We start from the raw sequence: 24,026 nt of genomic DNA, 5'->3' as shown, positions 1-24,026 counted from the left end.
CCGCCCCACCGTGCCCGCCCCGGGGTGTCCGGCTGCCTGGCGCTGCCGCGGGGGTTTGGCTGGGCCAGCGAGAGCAGGGATTCGGGGGAGAATCCAGGGACGCAGCACGGGTAGGCTCTCCCTGACTACAGACTAGGAAAGTCAGGGCGCTGCTGGGGCTGGGAAGCTGTAGAAGGGGATCTTCAGTTGTTGCAAGAGCTTTGTTTTTCCCTCACGGGGCTCTCGACCCCACTGCTCTACCCCCAGGTTGCCTTTTGCTCGCACAGACCCCCAGTCTCTCTGCAGTGTAAGCAGAGCACCGATCTGCTCCAGTGCTGTTTGCCCTCCCCTCCCGGAGCCCTCCCAGGCTGGGATGTGCTGGCTGGGCAGGGACAGGAGCTCAGCCCTGGCAGCTGACACAGGTGGGTGCTGAGCCAGGGGACAGGCACAGCGGAGCTGGGCTGCTCAGCTGAGCACTGGGTTTAACTAATGTGCTCTCCCTACAACCATTTCCAAACTCCACTTGTTCTAGCCTAGACTTCTAGCTCAGAAGAGAAGTAGATTCCCTTTGCTAATACTCTCACCTGTTCTTTATCTGTGTGTGTTGCTAACACAAGAAGATAAGTCATCTTTCAAAGCTGCAGAAAAATGTGTTTAATACTTGTGAAAATACACTCTTTCTTAAGGAAAGCTTTCGGAAAGCATCAACAAGACCCTTGACCTCAGACACATGCAAGGACCTCAAATGAAATTTTGGCTTCTGTTCCTTTCATAGAACTTGGACAGCAAGGTTTGACAGACTTTGTTTCAGCTGCTTCCATGCTTCTGCCTTGCAGAGGTATTCAGGGAGGAAGGGACAAAGCTTGAGTTAATGAAAGCTTTTCCATTAAAGTCAGTCTAAAATCCGAAGATTAAAAATTATTTATGTCCTTATGCCTTACTTGTACAAAAGGAACTTTGGGTTCTTTAATGTAAAATTTTCATCACTCTGATTTGTGACAGTATTTCTCTTAAATGTGTTATCTAATACACATATTTCCACTACTGTGGTTTAGTCCAAAGGAGGATGTTTCCATAAGTAAATTATAGTCATCTTGCCAAAAATAAATCTAGTAGATGTGTAGACAGCTGGGTGAGACAGTGGTTTAGTTCCCAGAAGTGGTGGTTGAAAGAAGGAAAGAGACCATGGTAAGTGCAGGAGCTGAAGCCTTGCAGTGTGACCGTGAGGTCATCAGCTGCATGCCCTGCCATGTTCCTGTGAGTCAGTACCTTCGGACTTTGGCCATTTCTGTATGGTCTTGTGCTAGTGAGTTATGTTTTGTCAAAGTGCCTTTCCCTAGGGCTTGTTTCACCTCTGGAACAAACTGTTTGGTTAAGAGTTCACAGAACTGTGCTGCTCAGAAAAGGATGCGAAGAGGAGGTAGTTCCCAGTGCCCTGAGTCTGTGTCACTTCTGCATGTGCTAATTGAGTCATTTCAGACTTCCTGACCTTACCAGCTTATGTCTGGCCACGTGGTGGTTTGAAGAGAGACACCCTTCCCCAGCTTCCTCTCTCCCTTTCCAATTTTGGATTCCGCTTGTGGGAGGGAAGGCATCTCCTTGCACAGCATATCCCAGCTCCTCAGTTTCAGGCTGGCTTTCTCTTTCCTACTTAATTCCTGTCCTTGAGAACTGCCCTGATCTCCACCAGTAAAGGCTGGACTTGATGTTGCAATAACTGCCGCCTCCCATGGGAGCAGGTGATGCATGAGTTACTCCTACCTGCACAAGGCCATGCTCTCAAGGCTGTTTGCTTTATTTAGGTTACTGATGCTCTTCAAAACAAGCCTCTTTTATAATTTACATATCTATATTAAAATCTGGGCACCCTGGGGTTAAAAAATAAGAACCTAAGACTTGGCAAGTGAGCTGTATTTGTTACCATTTCTGTGTGTCTCATGATCCTCTGGGCACCTGGATGCGGCCCTAGGCGGCTTGTGGTGATCTAAGCATGAAGTAGCTCTGCTGCAGTGCTCTGGGTTTCCACTGGCATGGACAAAACGTTTCTGCGGTCTGACACTTCAGGTGTCATCTAGAAACCTTTGTTAGGGTCCTGTCAGCAGCATTTGCTGGGACTGCCTTTCCCATTTCTGTGCTTTCCAGTTAAGACCCGGGCTTTCTAAACCTACCAAAAATAAACAGGAGTGCTGGGGACTAATGAGCGGTTAAATGTTAACAGGGTTCAAATGGGTTAAAGATGTGAATGTATAGTGTCTTTGCCAGTACTCCGTTTCACTGAAGGTGATTTAAGTTGCAGTGTGCAGGTTGAAAATGGAGTGAGCTGCTAATTGCTCTAAGGAAAACACAGCATTATCTGCACTGGATTTGTTACTCAAAGGATCAACATCCTCATGTTCCTCCATTCCTGTGCAAGTGTTCAGTGAATTTTAGGCGAACTTCATGTCAAGTTGATGCAGTCGTGCTTTCTTGCTCTTGGGATAAGTATCTATTGTGAAAACAGAATGGCTCCCAAATATGTCTTTAAAAAATTTGAGTACAAAGCGAATTTATAATCAGAATCTGCCATTAATACAGAGCTGTAACAGTTTGGGGTTGTGTTTGTCCAGTGGAAAAGAGTTTGTGCCTTTTAATATTCAACCATTTGCAGATGGTATGTCAGACAGCTGAAGGGGTGAGGACTAATGATGGTAAATTCCTCTCACGTGTGGTCTTTGGAAGGTGTACATCTTGGGTTTAGGGTTTGCTGGTGTAGTATTGGCAGCATCCCTGTGCAGTGGAGGTGTGGCTTACACCACCCAAATGACTCTCTTAATGGTGCAAGTTCGTCAGCTTTGAAGGTTTCTTGTCTGTGTCAATGTATGGGGCCAATATGTCACTTTTTCTTCAGGGTCATACACTTTGGGTGGTGCTTGCTTTATTTTTGGTCTTGCATTACTTGCTTCAGTTCCTTTTCTGGCAGTGCATTTTTAAGCTCTCCTATTGCCTTGCTGATTTACAGTGCCAGGTAAACCTGTTGATATTCCTGTAGCACTGGTGGAAAGTAAGTTCTTGGAACAGCATCGTTAGTTAAATATTCGTGTATGGATTATCTTTTGTCACTCTTAAGTAACACTGCTGTTAGAAAAGTGAACTGTTTCAGCTCCTAGGACTGGGATTAAGGACTTGAAGGCTTTTGCTTTAAAGGAATCCAGACTCAAAACTGATTATGTTTGAATAGGGAAAGGGAAGAGCAGGAATTAAATGGCTTAGTCAGACTTTTTTCCCACTTTAAGGAGAAACTTTTTTTATACAGAGAATATTAATAATGTGGAGAAATTGGAGTGTGCATCACAGACAAACATGAAGTATTTTTTCATCTTAAAAGTTATTATATGAAGTTTTCTTTAATGATCTAAGTTAAAAATGAAGCAGAAGAACAGGTGGGTTGAGTAGCTTTCCTAGCATCTATCTTTGTTGCAGTTTCAGAAGCTGGCTTTCATAACACTTGATGAGCAAATGATTTGATTGCTGTTGCAATTGAGTCGAAACTGTGGCACCACTCTTGTCTCGGTTCAGATTTGCCTCAGGTCCTTTTTGTTGTCAGGACTTATCTTTGCTAGAATCTAGTTCAGTGTTTTTCTCACTGTGATCAGTAGTTCAGTCTCCAGTGGGTGAAGCAGTGGCAGCTCTGGGCCTTTGAGCTCCTGTGTGCTCCAGGCTGTTCAGAAAGCTGGTGGTTGCTCAGCCTTCTTCCATGTCCGAGGCCGTGCCCATGGAGGCTGTTGGACTTGGCTGTGAGAGTCCAGGGAGAAAAGTAATGACTCCTCATATTGCAGAGCCTCAGAAGCAGTGAAACCATTGCCTTCATCTGCTGTGCTCTCCTTGGAGTACTGAACACTCCCTGTGTTGGCAGAAGCCCCTCATGTGTGTGGCTCTGTGGAGAATCTGCAATTTTGCTGCATTTGTTTGTTTTACCTGGATGAAGTGTGGCTGGAATAAGCTGTCCTAGCAAAACTGTGGTTCAGCTGATGTTTACTGGGGCACTCAAGGAATGTTTTGTAGGTACTGCACACAATAGACAGACATGTAGAGTTTGCAGTGGAAAAGTAGGCATAAACTGCATCTAGTGTAGAGAAATATGTAAATGCTCAAGAACAAGTGTGAGAAAATTGGTACGGTGAGATGTTATGTCCTGATTTTTATGATAACTGGGTTGTGTGGTGACTAGTAGTGGGTTACAAAAGAGCCAGACCCTGTTGCAGTGCTTTTATACTGTTAAGCTGTACTGTCTTGCACATCTCTGTCAGTGGAGGTGGCCAGGTTTCTTTCTAGTTTGTAGGTCTAGTGGATTCTGGACAATTTTCTTTATGATGGCAATATGTTATCCAAGTGATAAGTTATATTTTTCATCTTCTCTACATTTCCACTCCCCTCTCAGTCCTCCACAAAAAAAATAAATTTAAAAAATTCCAACTGCTATTTGTGTCTAAGATGAGTAGAGTGAAAAATGCTGAAGAGTTCTTAAGTCAGACTCTTAATACCTGTTTTTGCAGATGTTTAACATTCATATTTACCTTTAAAATCCAATTGTTAGTGTTTTATTTTCATTTGTAGGCTCTTTTATTTTGAGCTAGGTCATGCCTATGTGTAATGATTAGGACAGACATGGCTAAGGCAAAATCTGTTGTAATAGTCTGTAAGTCAGAATAAGTCAGAGGGGCAGGACAAATTCCATTTCTGAATCTGAGAAAAATTCAAACTGTTGTAAAATACATGGTGAGGCTGGGGCAATTTGCCTGAAGCATCTCATGTTGTGTGTGCAGCTGATGCCTTCCCCTTGTGTTTCCAGATTCGTCTAACTTGGAATTGATATTTTTAGTTATGTAGTGAAGATAAACAGCTATTACTATGCAGGCTTTGCACTCTTGTGTAGTCTCAGATATATCCTTATTGAACACTTTGAGATGCAGGTTTTTAGTGGGAAAAGGGATTTTTAGGATTCTTAACTGGTGTGCTGCATTGGTATTGCTTTATTAATGCAAAGATAGACACTGATTATAGACGCTGATGATGTGAGAATATAGAATGGTATGGAAGGAGTTGTTGCTGGTAATATAGAGGAACTACTTCACAGAATAAACACTGTCATTTATCTAGTGAGAGAATCAAAATTTCTGTGGCAGTTTGTGCGTTGTGGTTCCTTTAAAGGAAGATTTTGTGTGAGCACGTGAAGTGTTTTCAGAGGCTGCTCATGTTTATTGCACAAGAGCAAGGGTTGGCTTTGTACAGTGCTGATGGAGTCGGATGCCTGCACACACTTGTTGATAACTTGGACTTCAGAGTTTTGTTTTTCAAAAGCCTTTTGAGGCATGGTAGTTAACTGTGCTTGTCCTACAGCGTGGGCAGTTCAAGATTTAACCTCAGGCCGGGGAGTCAGGAATATATAGTGGGAGCATGGGATGGGTGGGAATTACCTGTTTATTGCTTTACCTTTAGGGAAGGTAAGTGAGAAGAGCCTGTTTACACACAGAACCGTTGCAGCTATTGCTTATTTTCCTTTTGGTGCAAGTGAAAATATCCTAGGGAATGTGGGATTGTGATTGGAGGAGGGGTGGAATTTTAGATAGGCATGTGGCCTGAGGAATGTGCCTTAGTGTTTTGCTATTATGTTACACTCCAGATAACTCTGAATTAATTTCCCTTATTCTTTCAGCTGTTTTTCAAGATCATAATGCAGCAGAAAAATGAAAAGCCATAGAAGACATTTGCTTTGGAAAAGAAATCAGTTGCTGACCCAGTCTGGAAGATGGACCGCTGTTTTTGGGAAGCTTGGGAAATACTGCTTCCAAAAGCAATTTTTTCTAAGTTAGAAGAAAATACAGAGTGCTCAGCTATTTGTGAGTTTAAATCCCAACAAACTGTACAGAAGACTGCAGTGCATAAGGAAGACACTTGAGCTCCATAGCAGGTGGGCTCCTCATGTGCTTCTAAATGCAGAATCCTGTCCAAAACCTACTTTTGAGTCATACAGCTTTCCTTACAAAACTACTGAGAGCAAAAAGATCCCGTCCCTATTGCAGAACCGAAAGCCCATCTGGAGAAGCAGTAAGGAAACTCAACAATGAACCCTTTGAGAGTGAAGATCCCTTGAATGAAGAATTTGAAACTGTTGCTGTTCTTAATAGCATCTCTGGCAATATCCATTATGTCTCATGTGGTACGCTGGAAGGTTCTGCCTTACCTGTAAAGGAAGGTGGTTTTGTATATAGCGGGGAGGAGAGCAATAATGGTGAGGGCAACACAGTCCTGGTAGTTTTAAACAACTATAAAAGGAAATGCTGTTGCAAAGGGAGTGGAATGGAACTCGTGGCCTCTTGACAGCTCTGAAGAGGTCCAAATTTAACCATCATACTGTAAAAAAGAGATTTTTATTTATGATGCATAAGAAACTTTCTATGGTTAGGTTTCGGTATAGAATCATAAAATCCCCGAAACTTCGAGCAAGAGGCAAAACTTGCAAACTGAGAAAAATCAAGCCAAGGTGGGTGAAGAAAGCTACAAGGGACCATCAAGAGACGCTTCAGTGGGATTTTGAAAGTGGATTGTGTAATTGGTTTTCCTACTGGAAATCTAAAAGTAGCCGTCTTTGGAACCGGTACAGCTTATCAGATATGAACAATAATACACCCAAATCTTTAGGTGAGGAGAATGAAATCTGTGCACCTGAGATCTGCCGTACACAGGACGCGTTACCATCTGCTGAGCCGTGTTCTGAGGGCCCGGGATCCGGAGGGCAGGATGGCAGTGTGGATGCTGTCCCACCAGAACTGCATGGTAGAGCTTCTCCAGAGGCAGAGGCCTTGCACCAGGTGGAGACCAATGGGGCTCTGTCAGAGAATCATTGTTCTGACATTTTTGTCCCCGCAACAGAAAAACAAATTACTGTTTCAGATCAAGATGGTGCAGAATCCAAGGAGGTTATGGGTGTAGATGGAATGACACTGTCGCAATCCTCCGTGCAGGATTCTGCTGTTGATGATAATTTTGCAAATGGACCTTTATCCATGGAGCTGACACAAAACGAGGACAGCTCTAGCCAAATGGAAGTAGAGGGCTCCTTGGACATTTTTAGTTCAAAGTTACTAGATCACCCTTACTGTAAAAGTCCTCTCGAGGAGCCTTCACCAGAAAGCACGGGACTGAAATCAGGAACTCGGAAGGGAGGCAAAAGGAACAGTCAGAAAACTTCCCGGGTGGCTGATGAGCAGTTGGCAACGTGGCTTTGTGGTACACCTTTTACATATCTTAGGGCATCCAGGAGTTCCTGAAAAGTGCTGGATGTATTGTGGAGTTTACATGTTGCATTAATTCCTTTATAGAAATGGTTTCTTATCGTGAATTGTAAAGGCTGCTTAGCATAACACTTGCTGAAGTGAGGCTGCAAAGAGGAGAGCTGCATGGAGGAAGGACAAACCAATCTGACAAGCTATTCTGAGGAATAGTTAAGGGGTGCCTCTGCTTATTTTGTTTTAGAGAATACAATGTAATTTAATTGGAATCTGTGGAAAATTGTTGATGGAAATTTTAAATGTCTGATGTGGTTTCAGAAGATGATTCACTTTTTTAAATGTTTAAAATGGTTTTAAATTATTACTCTTAATTAGGTTTTTGAAAATCCTAGGTATTCTAATACTTCCACCCTTATCCTCTCTTCTCTTGACCTCTCTTAGACTGAAACTAAATCGCTTAAACTGAGGTTTTGATAGCCAAATATTGTTCATTGTCCCTTAGCTTTCTCTCTGATTGTTCATAAAGTAGGCTTAATGAATCTTATTAGACAATACTTTTTAAAAAGGCAAAACTAGACTTAGCAAAGGTTCAGCAAAAAGGCTTTGGGATTTTTTTACTCAATGCTGAGCATGCAGTATATGATAGTCTCTCCAAAGAGGAACATGATAAAAATAGTAATGGTGTCTCATTTATGTATAGCAGCATACTACACACATAGTAAGGAGCAGTAAGCTAACACGTTGTGCCATCTGATACCATTAATGTAAGTTCAGTGATGTTCTGACAACTGAAGTCTTCCTTTGGAGAAATTGCCTTTATAGAGCCCCATACACCTGAAGCTGTTGTTAACTAGTGTTAAAGGGATTGTTTGAAGTTTGACATGCTCTGATTATTCTGCCCACCTTTTTGTCCTTCAGTTTTGCAATTGTTTCTCTAAAGCAAAATATGAAAAAGGAGACAGTGAACCTCAAAAAAGGATTTAGCTTTCCACGTCCACATCTGCATGGGAGATGTGTGGGAGGTGTTTCTCTGTGACTGGCTTTATGTGATCCAGCAAGGACCAGACACTGTGAGAAAATGAGAGAAACTGTGGTACCCCAGTGAACAGACCACTTCTGCAATGGAGTTTTGAAGTTTGTCCATCAGAAAAATGGGTGTAGTCTTTCTGTAACAGTCAAGAACCAAGGTTGTATGGGGGTGGCAAAGGTTAAGTTTTTGTAGTCTGGTAGGCAGTCATGTTCTTGTTCATGAGAGGCCTGAATAGTTTAAAAAAATAAAAAGGCAAACAGCAGATGCACTAAACTTTCTCACACTTGACAATTTTAAGAGAATTCTTACCTAACCTCTGTATGAAAGTAGGTGAGACCAATTTCTGTTTTCTTCAGAGCTGAGGTTTCCTCTCAGAGGATTGAAGCCAAGTCCATGCTACATACATATTCATACTGTACATACACATATATTGTTAGTATAGCACTTCTGAGTTTTCCTAGCTGACAAACTGTAAAAAAAAAGAATTTTAGTTGTGGTATAACTATGTATAGGAGTTCTTGTGTGTTTAGGAGTGTTAATATTAACTGCACCCTAAAAGATAGTGCTAACCTGGCAAGAGTTCCTGGGGTTGAAGCTTGAAGGAGATGTGTTAGGGCTGCTCTCAAGTTTCAAATTTCTCTGCAGCAGCTGAACTCGGATATTAATGGGCTGCACTGCTTAGTGCATTCTGATGTGCTATTAGGTATCAAACAGAGCCCCCTGGTAAATCCCGTTCATGACAGGTATCTGAGTTTGCAGCAGGGCTGAACTTTGTATTTCTTCCTTGAGTTACACCAGCCCAAGCAAGGTCAGGGTCTAGCTAGAAGTCTCCTGGAACTCTGCTGCTGTTAATTGTAATGACAAGAACAATTCTTCCTCAGTGTATGAATGAAAAGCTTTTTAAAGTTTTATATACTGAAAGAGAATAAGGTGCACTCATAAGCACCATGCGTTGTCTATCTAGACTGCTACCCAGAGTGAGAAATGTCCTCCCTGTCACAGTGTGCTGAGATGTAAGGGATAAAAGTTGTTAGGCAAATGTGAGGCAGAGTTGCAGGAAAGTTTATCTTCCCATGAAGAATGTTTCCTTGTGGTCTGATCTTGCTCCTCAATCCTCCCTGCCATCCTTCTGTCACACTTGTTATATCTTCACTGCTTTCCTCGACTCATTGTGTTTTGGTTTTTTTCCTTGGTCTCTCTCCTTTCTTTTTTTATTCTTAGTGCTGTTTTTCTGCCACTTTTTTTCTGTCAAATGTTTCTCTCATCTTGCTTCTTCCTATCTTGATCTTGGAAGTTTCCAGGAAATATTGTTAAAGCCTTAGTAAGCAGAGAACTGAACATACATTGCACTGTGTAGTGATGCTTTCTGCCATCGCATCCCGGCCTGAGAAGAGTCCTGGACTTCGCATTACTGCAGTTTCCCTGGACTCTGATCTCAGATTGAGCTTTCTTTACACAGAACATATGTTTTCTGCTGCATTTGAAAATTCATTTTCAGAAAGCTGGACAACTTGGTCTTTTTTCACTTGTTCACTAGCAAGTGTTGAAATCCTGTTTTCCCTCCATTCTCTTTCGTTCTCAAAGTGGTTTTGGATGCTTGTGTGGAATTTATATCTCTAGTCTTCCAGTCTTGTGTTTGAGGAAGGAAAAAAAATCTTATTTTCCAAGTTTTTTAATTCCTCCAGCATTCATCTCTTCATTACTTCCAAGTTAATATCTTTTGTTTCTGCTGTTGTGGTCACCCAGTGCTTTCCTGGGCAATGGCAGGCTGACATGGCTGTCCATGTCACCTTAAATGCCATCCCTGAGATACAAGGGTAAAGGAATTAAACTTGCTGGGAGTCTGTCTGGCATCTTTTCCATTTGCTGTGGTGGCAGCAGCAGAACTGAGCAGACTGGAAACACTCTGCCAACTAAGGCTGCCTGCATTTGAGGAGAGTCATAAGGACAGGATACTGCAGTTTCAGTGAAACCCATTGCAGGAACTGATGGCTTTTCATGTTGCAGTAAAATGATTTAAGTGTGATGTAGATATGTGTATGTGTAGATTTGTGTATATATGGCAAGAACGAGGTCTGATCTTTTCCTGTAAAGCTGAGTGATCAGATTCACACATCTCTATTTTTGTCCTTCTTCCCCTACCCCTACTTTTATATAACGCTGCCAGTTTGAGCTTAGTTTTCTTAAATATATATTTACCATGTGTGGTGCTGTGTGTTGGTTGGGTGCAGTGATTGCTGCTTGTACTTGTAAGAACTGGCTGTTTTGTTGGAGTGGTGGACTCAGAAGGTTTTTATATGTTTGCACTTTCATTTTTTCTGGTATATTTAAAGGATTCCTAGATGAAGTTATGAAGAAATATGGCAGTTTAGTACCACTCTGTGAAAAAGATGTCATGGGAAGATTAAAAGAAGTCTTTAATGAAGATTTCTCCCATAGGTGTGTAGCACATTTCACAGTTGGTAAAGGACAAATTGCTTGCATTGCTACTGCATGCTCCATGTCTTAACAACTAGCAGAACAGAACTCTGTTTAACATGACTTTGACTTAATTTTTCTCTACGTTTCCAATCCTGTTTTAGAAAACCTTTTATCACCAGGGAAATCATGAAGTATCGGGAAAAACATCCAAAACCCTCCACTTGCAATTTCCGGGTCTTCTATAATAAGCACATGCTAGATATGGATGATTTGGCTACACTGGAAGGCCAGAACTGGCTGAATGACCAGGTCAGAAATGCTTGGTGTTCGTTCATGTGCTTCTCTAGCCCTTTTTAACCCATTTGTATTAGAATATCAGTTGTGCATCTTCTGCTAACATTACAGGTGGACTATCCTTACTTTATATTTGAGAAATAGAAGGAGTGGTGCGCAGCTTTTACAGTGACAAGTGCAGTTAGTCTGGAAGCTGTGAGGTGTCACAGCTAGACTGGTTCCTTTTGAAAAAATGATGTGGCACTGTTTTCATAAAACAGTGGCTACCTATACAGGTTTTAGAAACTCCCCCCATCCCCGAGCTCGAGCAGATTATAAGAACAACGAAGTGAAATAGCAGACTGTGGCCCACAGCCAAAAAACTGAGAAGGCTGCAGAGCCCAGGGCATGCACCAATAGATTTAAATTGAATTAAACTACATTTAAGATTGAGAGAGACTTGAAGCAGCCAGTTATGATCTCTCTGCAGGCTGGCCACTATTAGTTCCAGAGTGCTTGTCCTTCAGACCATGTTACTGTAAAGGCTTCTCTCCATATTGCTGTTTTAATGTGAAGCGTCCTATATTTTGTGGGAACTTGTGAATTTGGGTCTTACAATATTATGCTGTATGTATTCAACTATTTACTGACTCTTACAGATAATTAACATGTATGGTGAACTCGTAATGGATGCAGTCCCTGAAAAGGTGAGGGGTTTTGCTATCATGCAAATGTACCTTATTGAGACATTGAGAGGGAAGGGTGAAACTGAATTTCAGATACAGAATCGAGATTCAGCTCAATGATGTTTCGAGTTGTGTTCCTTTTTAGTGGTGTTGCTCTTGTTTCAGGAACTTGTATTAGCTCTGCAGGTGGTCTCTGTGGTAGCTTAATGTTACTGATGGACCTGTAGAAGACACTTGCCGGGTTTTCACCCATCCCACTCTTCTCTCTCCGCTGGAGGTTTCTGTCTCCAGCTTATTTACTTCTAAAGTGCTGTGTCCATGCCCTTGCTCACCAGTCTGGTGTTTCAGCTGAAATTTCTGATGAAGATGAATTTCTGCTGAGATGACAAACCATGAGTGTTAGCATCTGAACCATGCACATGAGCTGCTTGCACTCACCCTCCCACCCACCTCGTAGCTGTGGGGGCTGTAACAGCTCAAGCTGTGTCAGCTGCCTGCCTGGTGAATGTGAATTGATGTGGAGCTGCTCGGTTCCTTGGCAGTATTGACTCTGCAGGACTCTGTTTTGTGCATCCTCAACAGAATGCTTACTGCTTTGCAACTGCAGTGCCCGTTGGTGGCACTTGAGAAAAAGAAAGCAAAGAAAAAATAATCAAGAAAACAAGCTCCCCCCCCCCCCCATTCTGTGACTAAATTTGCAGCAGTGACAATTATAAAACCCCATCTGTTTATTAATAGGGCTGTACAATTTTCAGGTGAGACCACAAAGGAAGAGCCAAACAAAACCGTTCTTAGATTAGCTCTGCAGAATGTAACTCTTAAATTAAATCTTCAAACCCAGAAGAAAGAGCATTGTTGCTTTGATTGGGAGGTGATGGCAGTTCTTCATTAGTATTCTCTGTACTTCCTGAGTGTGTCCTGGGGTTGGGGTATTAGAGATTGTATGTGTTTGCTTGTGTCTGCTTTTTCTTCATAGTGCATAATTGAAATCCTCATGGGAGGTTTTGTGCTGGTACCTCAGAATGTGGTTTTGAAGTCTGTTGGCATAGCTAATGGGTGTTAGACTGTTCTCAGATGCTGAATTTTCTAACTTTTTTATTCAAGTAATAACTGAAGCCTTCTACCACCTCTACACTAGCAGAATTATTAAAAGCAGATGTTGCAGATTTCTATTTGTATTAATCTGTTCCTGTAATTGCAAGAAGCTAAGCACAGGGAGTAATGGTGTTAACCTGGAGCTAAATATTTTTTTTAACGTAAGCCTACATTTTTTTGTCATAAATGTAGATTTTTACTTACAAAATGGATCTCCTCATTCCTTAAAAATGCTTTTCAGTAGTAGAATATTGGTTTTGTCGGGAGCTGGTCATAGTAGTTGAATACAGAAGACCATGTTGTTGGACTAAATCTCGTAACTGTTTTGATGAATTCTTTTTTTGTGTCTCAGCTTCCAGCAACTAAAGCCAGAAGTTACTCCCTTCTTCACCACCCCCGCTTTTCCAGTCCAGTGTTTTCTTCCTTGATCCCTGTAAAGAACAACAAAAACTAAAACTATAACTCCTTATCATGGTGTTTTTCTCCCAAGTCTGTCCCCAACAAAAAAATTAAACATGATATGCCTGGAGATACAAAAATGTAAATATAAATGCTGCAGTGGCTCACATCATATATTATAGGGAAATAAGGCTTATTTTATTAGCTTGCTGAAGAGCAGCAATAGTTTAGGTTTGGCAAAGCCTCTGTTTGTCCCTACTGGGGTTGTGTTTCTAAACCTGCATTAAATATTGCCTCATTACAAGTTGTTTTGTATAAATTATCCTGGGGGAAGGGGAATGACTGTGCATGAAGATTTCTGTGCTCATTCCTCCTCTCTCTCTTTTTTAGGTTCATTTCTTTAACAGCTTTTTTCATAGACAGCTCGTAACCAAAGGATATAATGGGGTAAAACGATGGACTAAAAAGGTATCCTTGTTAGTTCTTGGGTTCTGTTGGGCTGGGCTGAATCACTAACTTGAAACTGGGTTACATTGTGTTATCTGCAAAGGATGGATTGGCAAAGGAGCTGAACAAATTGGGGAGAGCTTGATAAAAATAGTGTGGCACTGTTCAAGTTAGTATGGGGATGTTGTGAAAATGTGCTTCTAATGGCTAAATCTTCAGTGTTAGGTTATCTCTTTGTGTATGTTCATGCAAGTTGTTAATTTAACTGCAAGAAATGTCTCCTACTGCTCCTGGCAGTTCCAGGTACACTAATCTGCGGGAGACCAGACTTAATTCTGCTTCTTCCTTTTATCTCAAACTGGCATTCTGTGACAAAATCAAGTTGTTACTCCTGAGTAACACATACAGGTACTAGAAAAGAGAAATTAGAGAACCATGGTTAATAAGCCAAACTGTTGTTCTCATGGCAAGAACAGAATTCACTGTGCTTTCCAGAACCCGTACCAGATCATGGGCTCTGATATTTTCAGAGGCAGCTAATATAAAGAGCAATACTCTCTTTTTTTTCTATGAACATTTGTCCTTTCTAATATGGGCAGTGGGGCAAGACTAATCAAGGGCCATGTTTGAATGTATGATCTTTCTACAGAAGCACTTAAATAGCACACATCTGTGAAATGCTAGAGATGAACTCATTATCCAAATATAAAATCTATTCATATAATTTATTAAAAATCTCTTTAAAGTGAGATGGAATATTGTGGCTTAATATTCCCAGATATTATTTTTTTAAAAGTTCTTTTCCTCCAGCAGCTCAAGTTTTGCAAAAACCCCAAAAATGAAGGTAGATTCTGGAAGCAGAGCCTGTATTGCTGTTGCTTCTGAGGGGGTACCAGATGAGAGCAGGACAGCTCTTTAGACATTTACACTTAAAATTCTTGAAGAATTCCTAAAGCAAGATTGAGGACTAAGCAGTTTCTATGGGAAGGATTCTGTAGACTCCTTCATCCTGCAATATGCAATTAAGGGGAAGTTGTATCTGCTCTATAAACACAGTAGAGTATTGTACCAGGTTTTATATATGTGCTCTCCTGGGATACAGGATATCCTGTTCTGTGTCTTGCTGCAGTGGTTTGAGCTGCTGTCCCTTCTGGTCAAGGATCACACTGGCACTCCTGATCCATTCTCATGTCATCTGACTCTGTGGTGTCTTAGTGAAGTGAATTTGGGTTGCCACCATTCTTCCTGTACATCAGGTCTTAACTAAAGACCCTCCTAGCTTTTGGCTGTCTCTTTGCACTCTTCTGCTACAGGTTTGCACACCTGCAGTAATCCAACAGCTAAAGCCACATGAGGATCCTTGAGTTTAGCATGGCTCTGCTGTTGCTGGACATCACAGAAGGTGTAGTTCATTTATCTTTTTCCAGTTTTCCTTTGTGGTCTCAGCTTGCTGCTGGCTGACATCTGTCTGCTTCTCTCCAAGAATGATGGATTGCCGTGCAGAGAGTGTGCTGTAATCTGGTCAGGAAGCAGTTTCTGCAGGTGGGAGCGGGGTTGATGCTTGTCACAATCAAAGGACTGTTGTGAGCAAGGCTCAGCTGATAACTGCTATGAATGCCCAGGCCTTTTTGTCTCTTCAGCTTCCCACTGTTACTCAAAAAATACACTTTCCTCTCCTACAAAAGACCTGTCTTTGCCAGTAGTGTTGCAATTATGTACTGGTCAAATTGCACAGTGCTTAAAAAAAAAATAGACATCTTCCCGCAGGATGAGTTCATTTAGTTCAGCTTTCTATTTTTACTTATTTTCTGGACTGTACCACTAAAACCCCAGCAATTAGACACCCGTTTCTAGAGGAGCTGGAAGAAGGAAGATCATGAAAGGCCCTGGCTTGGCTGGCTTCCAAAAGCATAAGGGCTCATCTGCCACACAGACACTGGGGGTGTTGCATGTGATCTACTCGTTCTGTACTTCAAGACCTTCTCCCTTGTTTGCTTGCCTGTGACCACAGTACATCTGCTACAAAGTTTAGATCAAGAAAGGATGAATCTGCTCTACCACCTCCCCTTCCTTTTCTCTGCTTACCAAAGCATCATGCACTCCTTCTCTGCCTTCCTCTGGCAAGTCACACAGCCTGTGTTACAGCAGAGGGAGTCAAACTGCACAGCTTGCTGGTTCTGTGGGGTGTTTGTAATGACAGTTGCTTCATAGATTTATGGAATGGTTTGGATTGGAAGGGACCTTAAAGATCATCTCATTGCAACCCCCATTGCTGTGGGAAAGAAACCTTCCACTAGACCAAGTTGCTCAAAGCCCTGTCCAACCTTGACTTGAACTTCAAGGGCTGGGAAATCCACAGCTTCTCTGGGCAACCTCTGCCATGGTCCCACCACCCTCACAGTAAATTTCTTCCTTATATCTACTCTAAACTCCTGTCCTGTCACTTCATGCTCTTGTCAAAAGTCCCTTTCCAGCTTTCTTGTAGCCCCTTGAGGTAATGGAACGTACTAAAAGGTCTCTATTGAGCCTTCTCTTCTCCAGACTGAACAGCCCCAACTCTTTCAGTCTGTCTCCACAGCAGAGGTGCTCCAGCCCTCTGAACATCTTTTTGGCCTTCTTTGGACCCGCTCCAACAGATCCACATCCTTCTTATGTTGGAGGCCTCAGAGCTGGATGCAGTACTGCAGGTGGGGTGTCAGAAGAGTGCAGCAGAGGGGCAGAATCACCTCCCTCAACCTGCTGGCCGCAGTGTTTATGATGCAACCCAGGATACAGTTGGCTTTCTGGGCTGTCAGTGCACATTACTGAGTCGTGTTGAGCTTCTCACCAACCAATGCCCCAAAGTCTGTCACTTGTCCACAAGGCAGCTCTGATAAAAATCTGCTTGCACTGCAGGAGTGTCATTACTGAAGATATGTAGCTAACCTAAATCGGGGCTCGATTATATTACCATCATTACCTAAGAAATCCCACTTCAACTCAAATGTTGTAGTGCAACGTGAGCAGGATTTGCCACGGATACACAGATGACTAACTGTGGTACTGTACAAGGCTTCTCAGCCACTCTCTGGGCTGTAACTGTATTTTTTTTACCTACTAATAAATTGTGCATGAGATAAATGTGAATAATGTGGTGAAAGAGCAGAGGGGACAAAAGAAGACTTCAGTTACGGGGTGGCAGAGAGGAGATGGATACAATTAATCTGTTGCTTTGCTGTGTTCTGCCTGTGGAATTGTATCTAATATATGTTGTTCTTCTTCTTGCCAGGTGGACTTATTCAAAAAGACTCTCTTGTTAATTCCTATTCACCTGGAAGTCCACTGGTCCCTCATTACTGTGAACATCCCCAGTCGAATTATTTCATTTTATGATTCCCAAGGCATTCATTTTAAGTTTTGTGTAGAGGTAAGAGTGACAGCTGTGTCTGTGAAGTTTGAACTGTTTTCTTAAACAAACACTCCCCCCTTTCTTCTGTTCAGCCATAAACTTTAAATGCAGTATGTCTGTCATTGTCCTGCCGTGTATGAAATGAGAATCAGTGTGTCCTGCTGAGCAGTCTGAAGCACAGATCTTGAGGGTCACACCGGAGCTGGGAGTTGAGGTCAGATTGCCTATTACCTAATTAGGCTGACCATGTAGTCAGCCCAGCTTTGGTTGACTCTGTCTTGTTACTCCTGCGAAAAGCAGGAGCTCAGAGCCTGGTTCCGTAGGGAAGCAGACGAGCCCCAAGGAGAGTGAGGGTCATTCTTTCATCTGTCAAGGTACTTGTGTTTAGGAAATGATGAATTGTGGTCCTTTTGAGGGTAGGTTACCTGGGTGAGAGAACAGGACTGAGATGCTGTAGCGTTGCCCAGTGGGGTTTACATGTAACCGTGCTACTAACAGTGTGTTGCCTTTTTCCTTGACCTGCGTTGGTACACGCGGGGTGTTTGCCTCTGGTTATAACCCAGCAACCTTTAAAGGCTGCGACCTAAACACTGGAGTTAAATTATCAGTCTTCCTGGTAAAGAGCAGCCAGGAAATTTTTGCTGGGCCTAGCAAATTGTAATGACTTTCTTACAAAAGCTAATTTTGTCAACTTAATTGCTTGCTTGATGCGGCAGCCTTCTACTTTTGACTGTGTGTAGTTGTTGGCTCACAGAAGAGTAGTAATTATTGTACCCAGGAGAGTTCCCAGCTAGGACTTCTGAATGAAGATAGTATGCCTGCTGGCATTTGCTGAGGATGAAGCTAATGTTTGTCCTGGGAGCAAGAGATCTCATGTTCTCCAGTTTCTGAATGTGCAGCATAAACCAGGGGTCCCTCTCAGCAGCCCTGCGGTCTCTCCTGCGGTCTTGCAATGTGGCCTCTCCCATCCCACTCCAGGCAAGGCATTTGTATCTGAATGTCTCACAAACATGAGATACTTTTATTGCTGCCCTTTCTAGGGGAAGGAGGGGAGCAATATCCCAGACTCCACTGTGATCTACACACTTAAGCTGAATATTTGTGTGCTACCGTGTGTTTAAATTGTGCTATAAACCCCCAGCCTGTTTACAGAGAAGTAGAAGGATTTGCTTAACCCAAGACCGTAGTCTCATTTATCTTGCTTCCTTTCCTTCGCTTGTGTCAGCTTATTTTTTCCTGTATGTCACTAAAACTGTCCCTGGAGCTTTGTTGATTAGCTACAGAACTCAGGCGTGTTGCATTGAGGTTCGGGCAGGAAAATGTGATCGTATTGAACGCAAGGGCCTTGGTGTCAGCCAGTAAGCCAGGAAAAAACACATGCCAGGCTGCACTCTGTTTCTCTGCATGTCTGGGAACACTCTGACCTTGTGTCTGAATGCCACAGCTAGTCTGGTATGAAGTACAGCAGTGGGGCTGAGGGGTATTAGAGGTCCCCCTAATAGACCAAAATGAGCCTTGATGGTAGAAGGCACAAGCACCCACCAGAGTTCATGTCTTTACCTCTAGATCTGAGCTCAGCTCCTCATGTTCACATGAAATTTGTCCTCCTTGTCAGAAGGATAGCAGACAAGATGGCAATGTCTCTCTCCTATTCTTTAGCTGGTGAATAATATTGTTGCTTTTTTCCTTTCCTCTTTAAAGAACATTCGAAAGTATTTGCTGACTGAAGCAAAAGAGAAGAATCGCCCCGAGTTCCTTCAGGGTTGGCAGACTGCTGTGACAAAGGTAATAGCAGCACTTTGAGCCCTGGAATCTGACTTTGTGGGGGATTTCATGAGGCTGCTTCTAAACCCATATATTTGTACAAGTAGTAAATGGGTTTATGCTGCACGTGTGGAGGGTGCTGCGAGCGATGCAGGTAGTTACACATGGGAATTTGAGCTCTCTTGCTCATTCAGCTCCTACCAGGTCTTTACCACTTTCTGCAAGTGACTTGGTGATCTGAGCCTTTCTCTGGACGATTATATATCATACAGCAAAACCTGTAGCTGGTGCCCATATTGACATGAGGTCAAGGACTGAATGAGCTGGATACTTAGCTTTCTCCCTTCTCCTGAAAGGGCTGTTCTGAATGCCAAAAGGATGGGGTTTGGTGAGGGAGGGAACAGGCTGATGCTGCTACTGCCGGTATTTTATGTTTGCTATGGATAGAGGGCTTTGGTCTCCAGGGCTGTTTGTGGCACATTGCGTTTGATCGCAAGTAAACGAAGTCTGGCAACAATAAAAGGGAATAACTTCTGTGTAGTGTAAATGAGGGAATATGTAATTTGTGTAGCCATCCCATAATGGCTCCAAAGATATAAAACAGGTCATTGCACACTAGACATACTCCCAACAGCTCCCTCCTCACACAGGTTTATTTTTAGATGCTGATACAATGATGAAATGATTCCTCTCTGCACTCATGCACAACCTGTGCAGTCAGTTCGTTCTCCTGCATTCTGCGAGGCAGAAGATCTGGGAGTTGAGGAAAAACAATTACTTTTCCTCTTCAAGTGCTGGAGACATAACAGCACTAATGTGTGGAACTTTTTAGCTCTGCATATCAAAATTGAGCATGTTTGAGGAAATAATGAAGGTTGGAAGTTATCATTCGAGACTGCCCTGTTCAGTCCTGTTGTCTGGCAATGGACCATTCATCATGTTCCCTGAGACCCTTTGCTGTGGCTGGGGGAAGAAGGCCACTGCTGGTAGCATGGGTGCTGAGAGTAATCTTCCTCTAGGCCTGTGTGACTTTGCTGATACAGTTTTGTCCTGTGTAAAGCAGATAATGCTGTACAAACATTTATTTAAACTAATTGAGAAGCTGTTCTGTGTAGGTCACTAAAAGAAAATAAACTTGAAATAAAGACTTGTAATTTATTTTCTGTCCTACACTATATATTTTTCTAAATGTTAGGTGTTATTCTAACAAGGTGTTTGAGTGTCACCTTGCAAAATGTGGGATCAGAGTAAATAATTGCAACTCCAGTTTCTGGTGTTGCAGAACAGCTCTGAGAACAAGACGACTGATTGCTATGATGATCTCCTTTTGGACTTTAAACAGGAATTAGAGAACAAAAGGAAAAGTAAAAGGATAAAGATCTAACGTGTCTCTCCTTGTTTCTTTTCTTTTTAGTGCATTCCACAACAGAAAAATGACAGTGACTGTGGGGTTTTTGTGCTCCAGGTAAGAGTACTGCTTTTTACAATCAGTGGCCTGTATTGTTCATATAGTAAATGTTCTTTATTTCAACCAAGCCTTTTCCTTTTCCCCAGTACTGCAAGTGCCTCGCCTTAGACCAGCCTTTTCAGTTCTCCCAGGAAGATATGCCCCGAGTGAGAAAAAGGATTTACAAGGAGCTGTGTGAACGCCAGCTAATAGACTAATAAAATGCAGCCAACCTAATTTCTCTGGCATTTCTGACAAGTTGCAGCTGGTGTTTGTGTACTTGAATTTCTGAAAACTTCCAAGAATTTTGAGTGATTCTCAGCTGAGTGGTGTGGCCACTGTCGTTACCTCAATTTTTTGACAAGTTCTTTAACTGGCAGAACATAACAGAGCTGCCGTAGAGTATTCCTAATGTCAGTTTGGTTCTCTTATGTTCTTTCCTGTATTTAATATTTATTATCTCAGCATGCATATAGGCAAAGCATGCAACTAAAACCATAAAACTGTAGATTTGGTGCACCTTTGAGATGTAGCTAGAAATGACAAATACAGGTGAATTTGTCTGGAAACATAAAGATGCATGGTATGTTTTCTGATGCAATAATGCTTTGAATGTATCAAAAAAAATCAATGCCATAAAAAGAACAGCTAGAACCTATTTGGTAGTTACATTGTCCCTGTTGTGGCTGTACAATACTGAATACCACTTCTTAGGGTGGCTAAACTCATCTACAGTTCTAATTTGTGAAGACTCCTTTTTAAAATAGTTCAAATTGGTAATAAAGTTTGTTTTGTTAACATTTATCTGGCTGCCATTATCAGCCTGTCCCTATAGATAAAAAGCAGCCTTTGCACAAATAAAGCTTCAGCACTTGTCTGTATAATAGGAACTACAAAAGTGTTCAGTCGTTCAGATTGATTTAAGTTCCTAGATGCTGCAGAAGTCTCCATGATGTGTGTATTAAGGAGAATTACAAAGCTGGCCCTGAAGAGTCACAGCTTAGATAGTAAGATAAACTCCTTGGCTGTAACTGTTTACATCTCAGATGGTTTTGAGTCATTTCTCAGATTCACAATATGCAGTGAAACGTACCATTTTGACATTTCTTCCTTCAGCTCTGTCTTCAAAGCTTGTTGTCTTTAACCTCCCGTTGGCTTTTGCTTTTGTTCTAATATAAATTAATTCATTTCTGCTGCATCTGCTGTTTGATTGTCCCTGGTTTGTTTGCGTTCAGTAGCACCGATGGGTCTGGTTGGTAATAACAGCATTTGTGGTGGGTGCTGTACAGACACAACGAGGTTGTGTCACTCTGCTCCAGAGGGGTGGGAGGCTGCGAGTCCAGCACTGAGCTTTGTGGTGTTATTGCACTGGGCAGGGATAGGTGAGAGCAGTAGATCTGTTGGTTTTTCACCTTGGTCTGTAAACTATGATGTGCTCCTTGCTGAAGAGAGCTACTTCTGTTTGAAGAGACTGTTATCTGGCGCTGCTACACCAGCAAATGTCTTTGCTGTGTTTTTCTGCCAGATAAAGGAGTGAGCCCAGAGAAAAACTATTTTCATTGCTAAACATCATCTGTTGCACAGCTTCACTTTGTGTCTGTCCATAGTCCTGGCTTCCAATGGAGGAAAACGACTTTGACTTCCTTGTCTTGCAAATTAATTCAGACTTGAGCTAAGCCAGGTGCAAATCCCTCCTTAAGGACTGGAGGGAGCAGGGGGAAGTGAGAGAGTGCCAAGCACAGTCAGGCTGGGAAGTGGAAGCGTATGTGCACTGTACTGTGCTAGAGGAGTTCCTGCAGTATCCTTGCGTGTTCCCACTTCCCCTTGTTGGCAGCTGGCAAGGACTGGCTTAATTTAGCAAGATAAGGAAAGCTTTAAGCACTTGGTTAGATAATTTAAACAAGGAATTTATTGAATCAAAAAGAACCTTAAGACCCAAACAGGCTAAACATACATTTGCCCATCGAGTAGCGCAGAGCACCGCACAGCACATGGTTTATTTGTGTTTCCCTGAGATGTTACTGGTAAGAACAGCAGCACCTTCTTTGGGCAAGTGATTGCGAGCAATGGAGGGTGACTTCCATGAAAATTGGGATTTGGGATGTAGTTTCTCATATGGGATAGCACATGTGAGCCAGTGCTGCCATTCTTGTCTTCTCTCTGCTCTGGTATCACGTGAACAGCTTCAATGCTTATTCTACCATGTGGTGGGACAACTGATCCAGGCTACAACTAGCCCAGAGGACAGAGGAGTTCTCACCTCGATGCAGCTTGTCCCTGTATGTAAATACCAGTATGAATGAATACTCAGGTGGCCAGGAAGAGACATGAAGGTGGTGTGAACTTTGGGTGCATGCAAGGCAGGCTTTACTCTCAGGCAAGACTCCTGGCAGAAAGGGAGTGGAATACAGGAAGAGAACTGCATAAGCAAGTTGCTTTTATTTTCAGAACTTAAGCTATTTGGTAAGGAAGCTTGAAAGGTGTCCCGTGACACCGTATCAGCCTGGGAGACTCAGTGCCTCCGAGAAAGACCCTTATGTTTTTGTGAAAGTTGCCTCATTGATGGATGTTTTTCATTGCATGGGAATGTGCTGAAGCACTGGACTACAGGCAGTTGTTCCCTAAAGCTTGGTGCCTGCTGCTGGTTGGTAGGTATCCATCTTCCTCTTATAGGAGAGGTAGTGAAGAGTCTTTAATTGTGATCCTTTATCAGTAGCATCTGCAAAAGCACAGTATTCCTGTGAACTGTGTGTTTAACGTGGGTGCTTTGAAGCACGTGCATGTGTGTCCCAGATCGTTTGAGGGGAGGGGGATTGCATTTGAATGTGCTGCCTTGTGAACTGGGGAACAGGGTGGGGAAACATGCATGTTGGAAAGTACTTCTTATGTGCTTTCTTGTCATCTAGAGGTTTCCTGACAAGTGTTCCAGTTGGTTATGGGGCAGCACAGAGGAGTTGCACTTGAGTCTCCAGCTGTGAACACACCAGTGAGGGGCCTCTGAAAAAAAAGGAGGGGAAATTGAAAACAGAGCTAATGTAAGCAAAGTATGTTGGTGCAGGGTTGAAATTAATCACAGACAGTCAGAATCTCAGGCTCTGTAATGGTGTATCCTGTGAAACTGGACTAATTAACTCCTCCTTGAGAATGTCTTTGATGCCTTAAAGGAGATGGACTCCATAATCTGTAGTCATTTTACTAGTTCTTAAAACATTCAGAACTATGTAGAGTGTTTTTATTATGAGAGGCACATTTATGTGGATGTAGTTATGGCTGTTAGCAATTCCATTAATGTGATCTTCAGATTTTCATAAATCACTCTGAACTGGTTTGGTGGATGCTTAAATTTCACGACTTGTTCCAAAGAGATTGTCTCGCTGTGCTGATTTATACAAATAGTCCCAGAACTGGTGAAGCCTCTGTCTCGTGTGTGACAAATTTAAGCTACCTGAGTTGTAATAAACCTTAAACAGAATTGAAAATGAATTATCAGTTTCCATTTCATTTGCTTTAATCTATAGTCTTAAATGACTGTGTCCCTGATACAAATCAATAAATGCAAAATGTGGCCTTGATTCTGCAAGGTGAATAGAGAGATGCCTATTGCTGAGCTGGTGGGTACTTGCAGAATGGAGGCTGGCCCTTTGTGCTATCTACTATGCAGTTGCTCTGTTCTTACCTGGCTCTCTTGAGTGTGAAGGTGATATTTTGAATGTTTCACATGCACTGATTACCAAGCCAGACAGTCTTACGCACAGTTGCTGCCTCGTGTTATATCTCCAGTGTAATGCTTAACCTGGCTTTACTTTCTGAGAGTTTTGATTGGCATTAT

General features: G+C 42.4%; 1 protein-coding gene across 2 annotated transcripts in view; it reads left to right on the top strand.

Moving 5' to 3' along the window:
- SENP5 (SUMO specific peptidase 5) overlaps window positions 1-23,680 on the top strand; it is a 31,863-nt gene extending 8,183 nt beyond the window's left edge. Inside the window, exons 2-11 of one of the 2 annotated variants that reach the window (XM_027647626.1) lie at window positions 5,672-5,926; window positions 6,039-7,245; window positions 10,611-10,716; window positions 10,860-11,007; window positions 11,631-11,678; window positions 13,542-13,619; window positions 16,867-17,004; window positions 18,688-18,771; window positions 20,165-20,215; window positions 20,305-23,680. In XM_027647626.1, the coding sequence (XP_027503427.1) occupies window positions 6,294-7,245; window positions 10,611-10,716; window positions 10,860-11,007; window positions 11,631-11,678; window positions 13,542-13,619; window positions 16,867-17,004; window positions 18,688-18,771; window positions 20,165-20,215; window positions 20,305-20,415 (1,716 nt within the window). In that variant the 5' untranslated portion in view covers window positions 5,672-5,926; window positions 6,039-6,293 and the 3' untranslated portion in view covers window positions 20,416-23,680. Of the gene's footprint in view, window positions 1-201; window positions 402-5,671; window positions 7,246-10,610; window positions 10,717-10,859; window positions 11,008-11,630; window positions 11,679-13,541; window positions 13,620-16,866; window positions 17,005-18,687; window positions 18,772-20,164; window positions 20,216-20,304 lie in introns of those variants that run through there. The other variant, XM_027647625.1, reaches the window with a different exon arrangement.
- Window positions 23,681-24,026: the final 346 nt, after the last annotated feature.

The sequence above is a fragment of the Corapipo altera genome, unplaced genomic scaffold, assembly GCF_003945725.1.
Source record: "Corapipo altera isolate COAL_440 unplaced genomic scaffold, ASM394572v1 113, whole genome shotgun sequence".
Lineage (NCBI taxonomy): Eukaryota > Metazoa > Chordata > Aves > Passeriformes > Pipridae > Corapipo > Corapipo altera.
The sequence above is the reverse complement of the archived record's forward strand: the minus strand, read 5'-3'. Positions and strand labels throughout refer to the sequence as shown.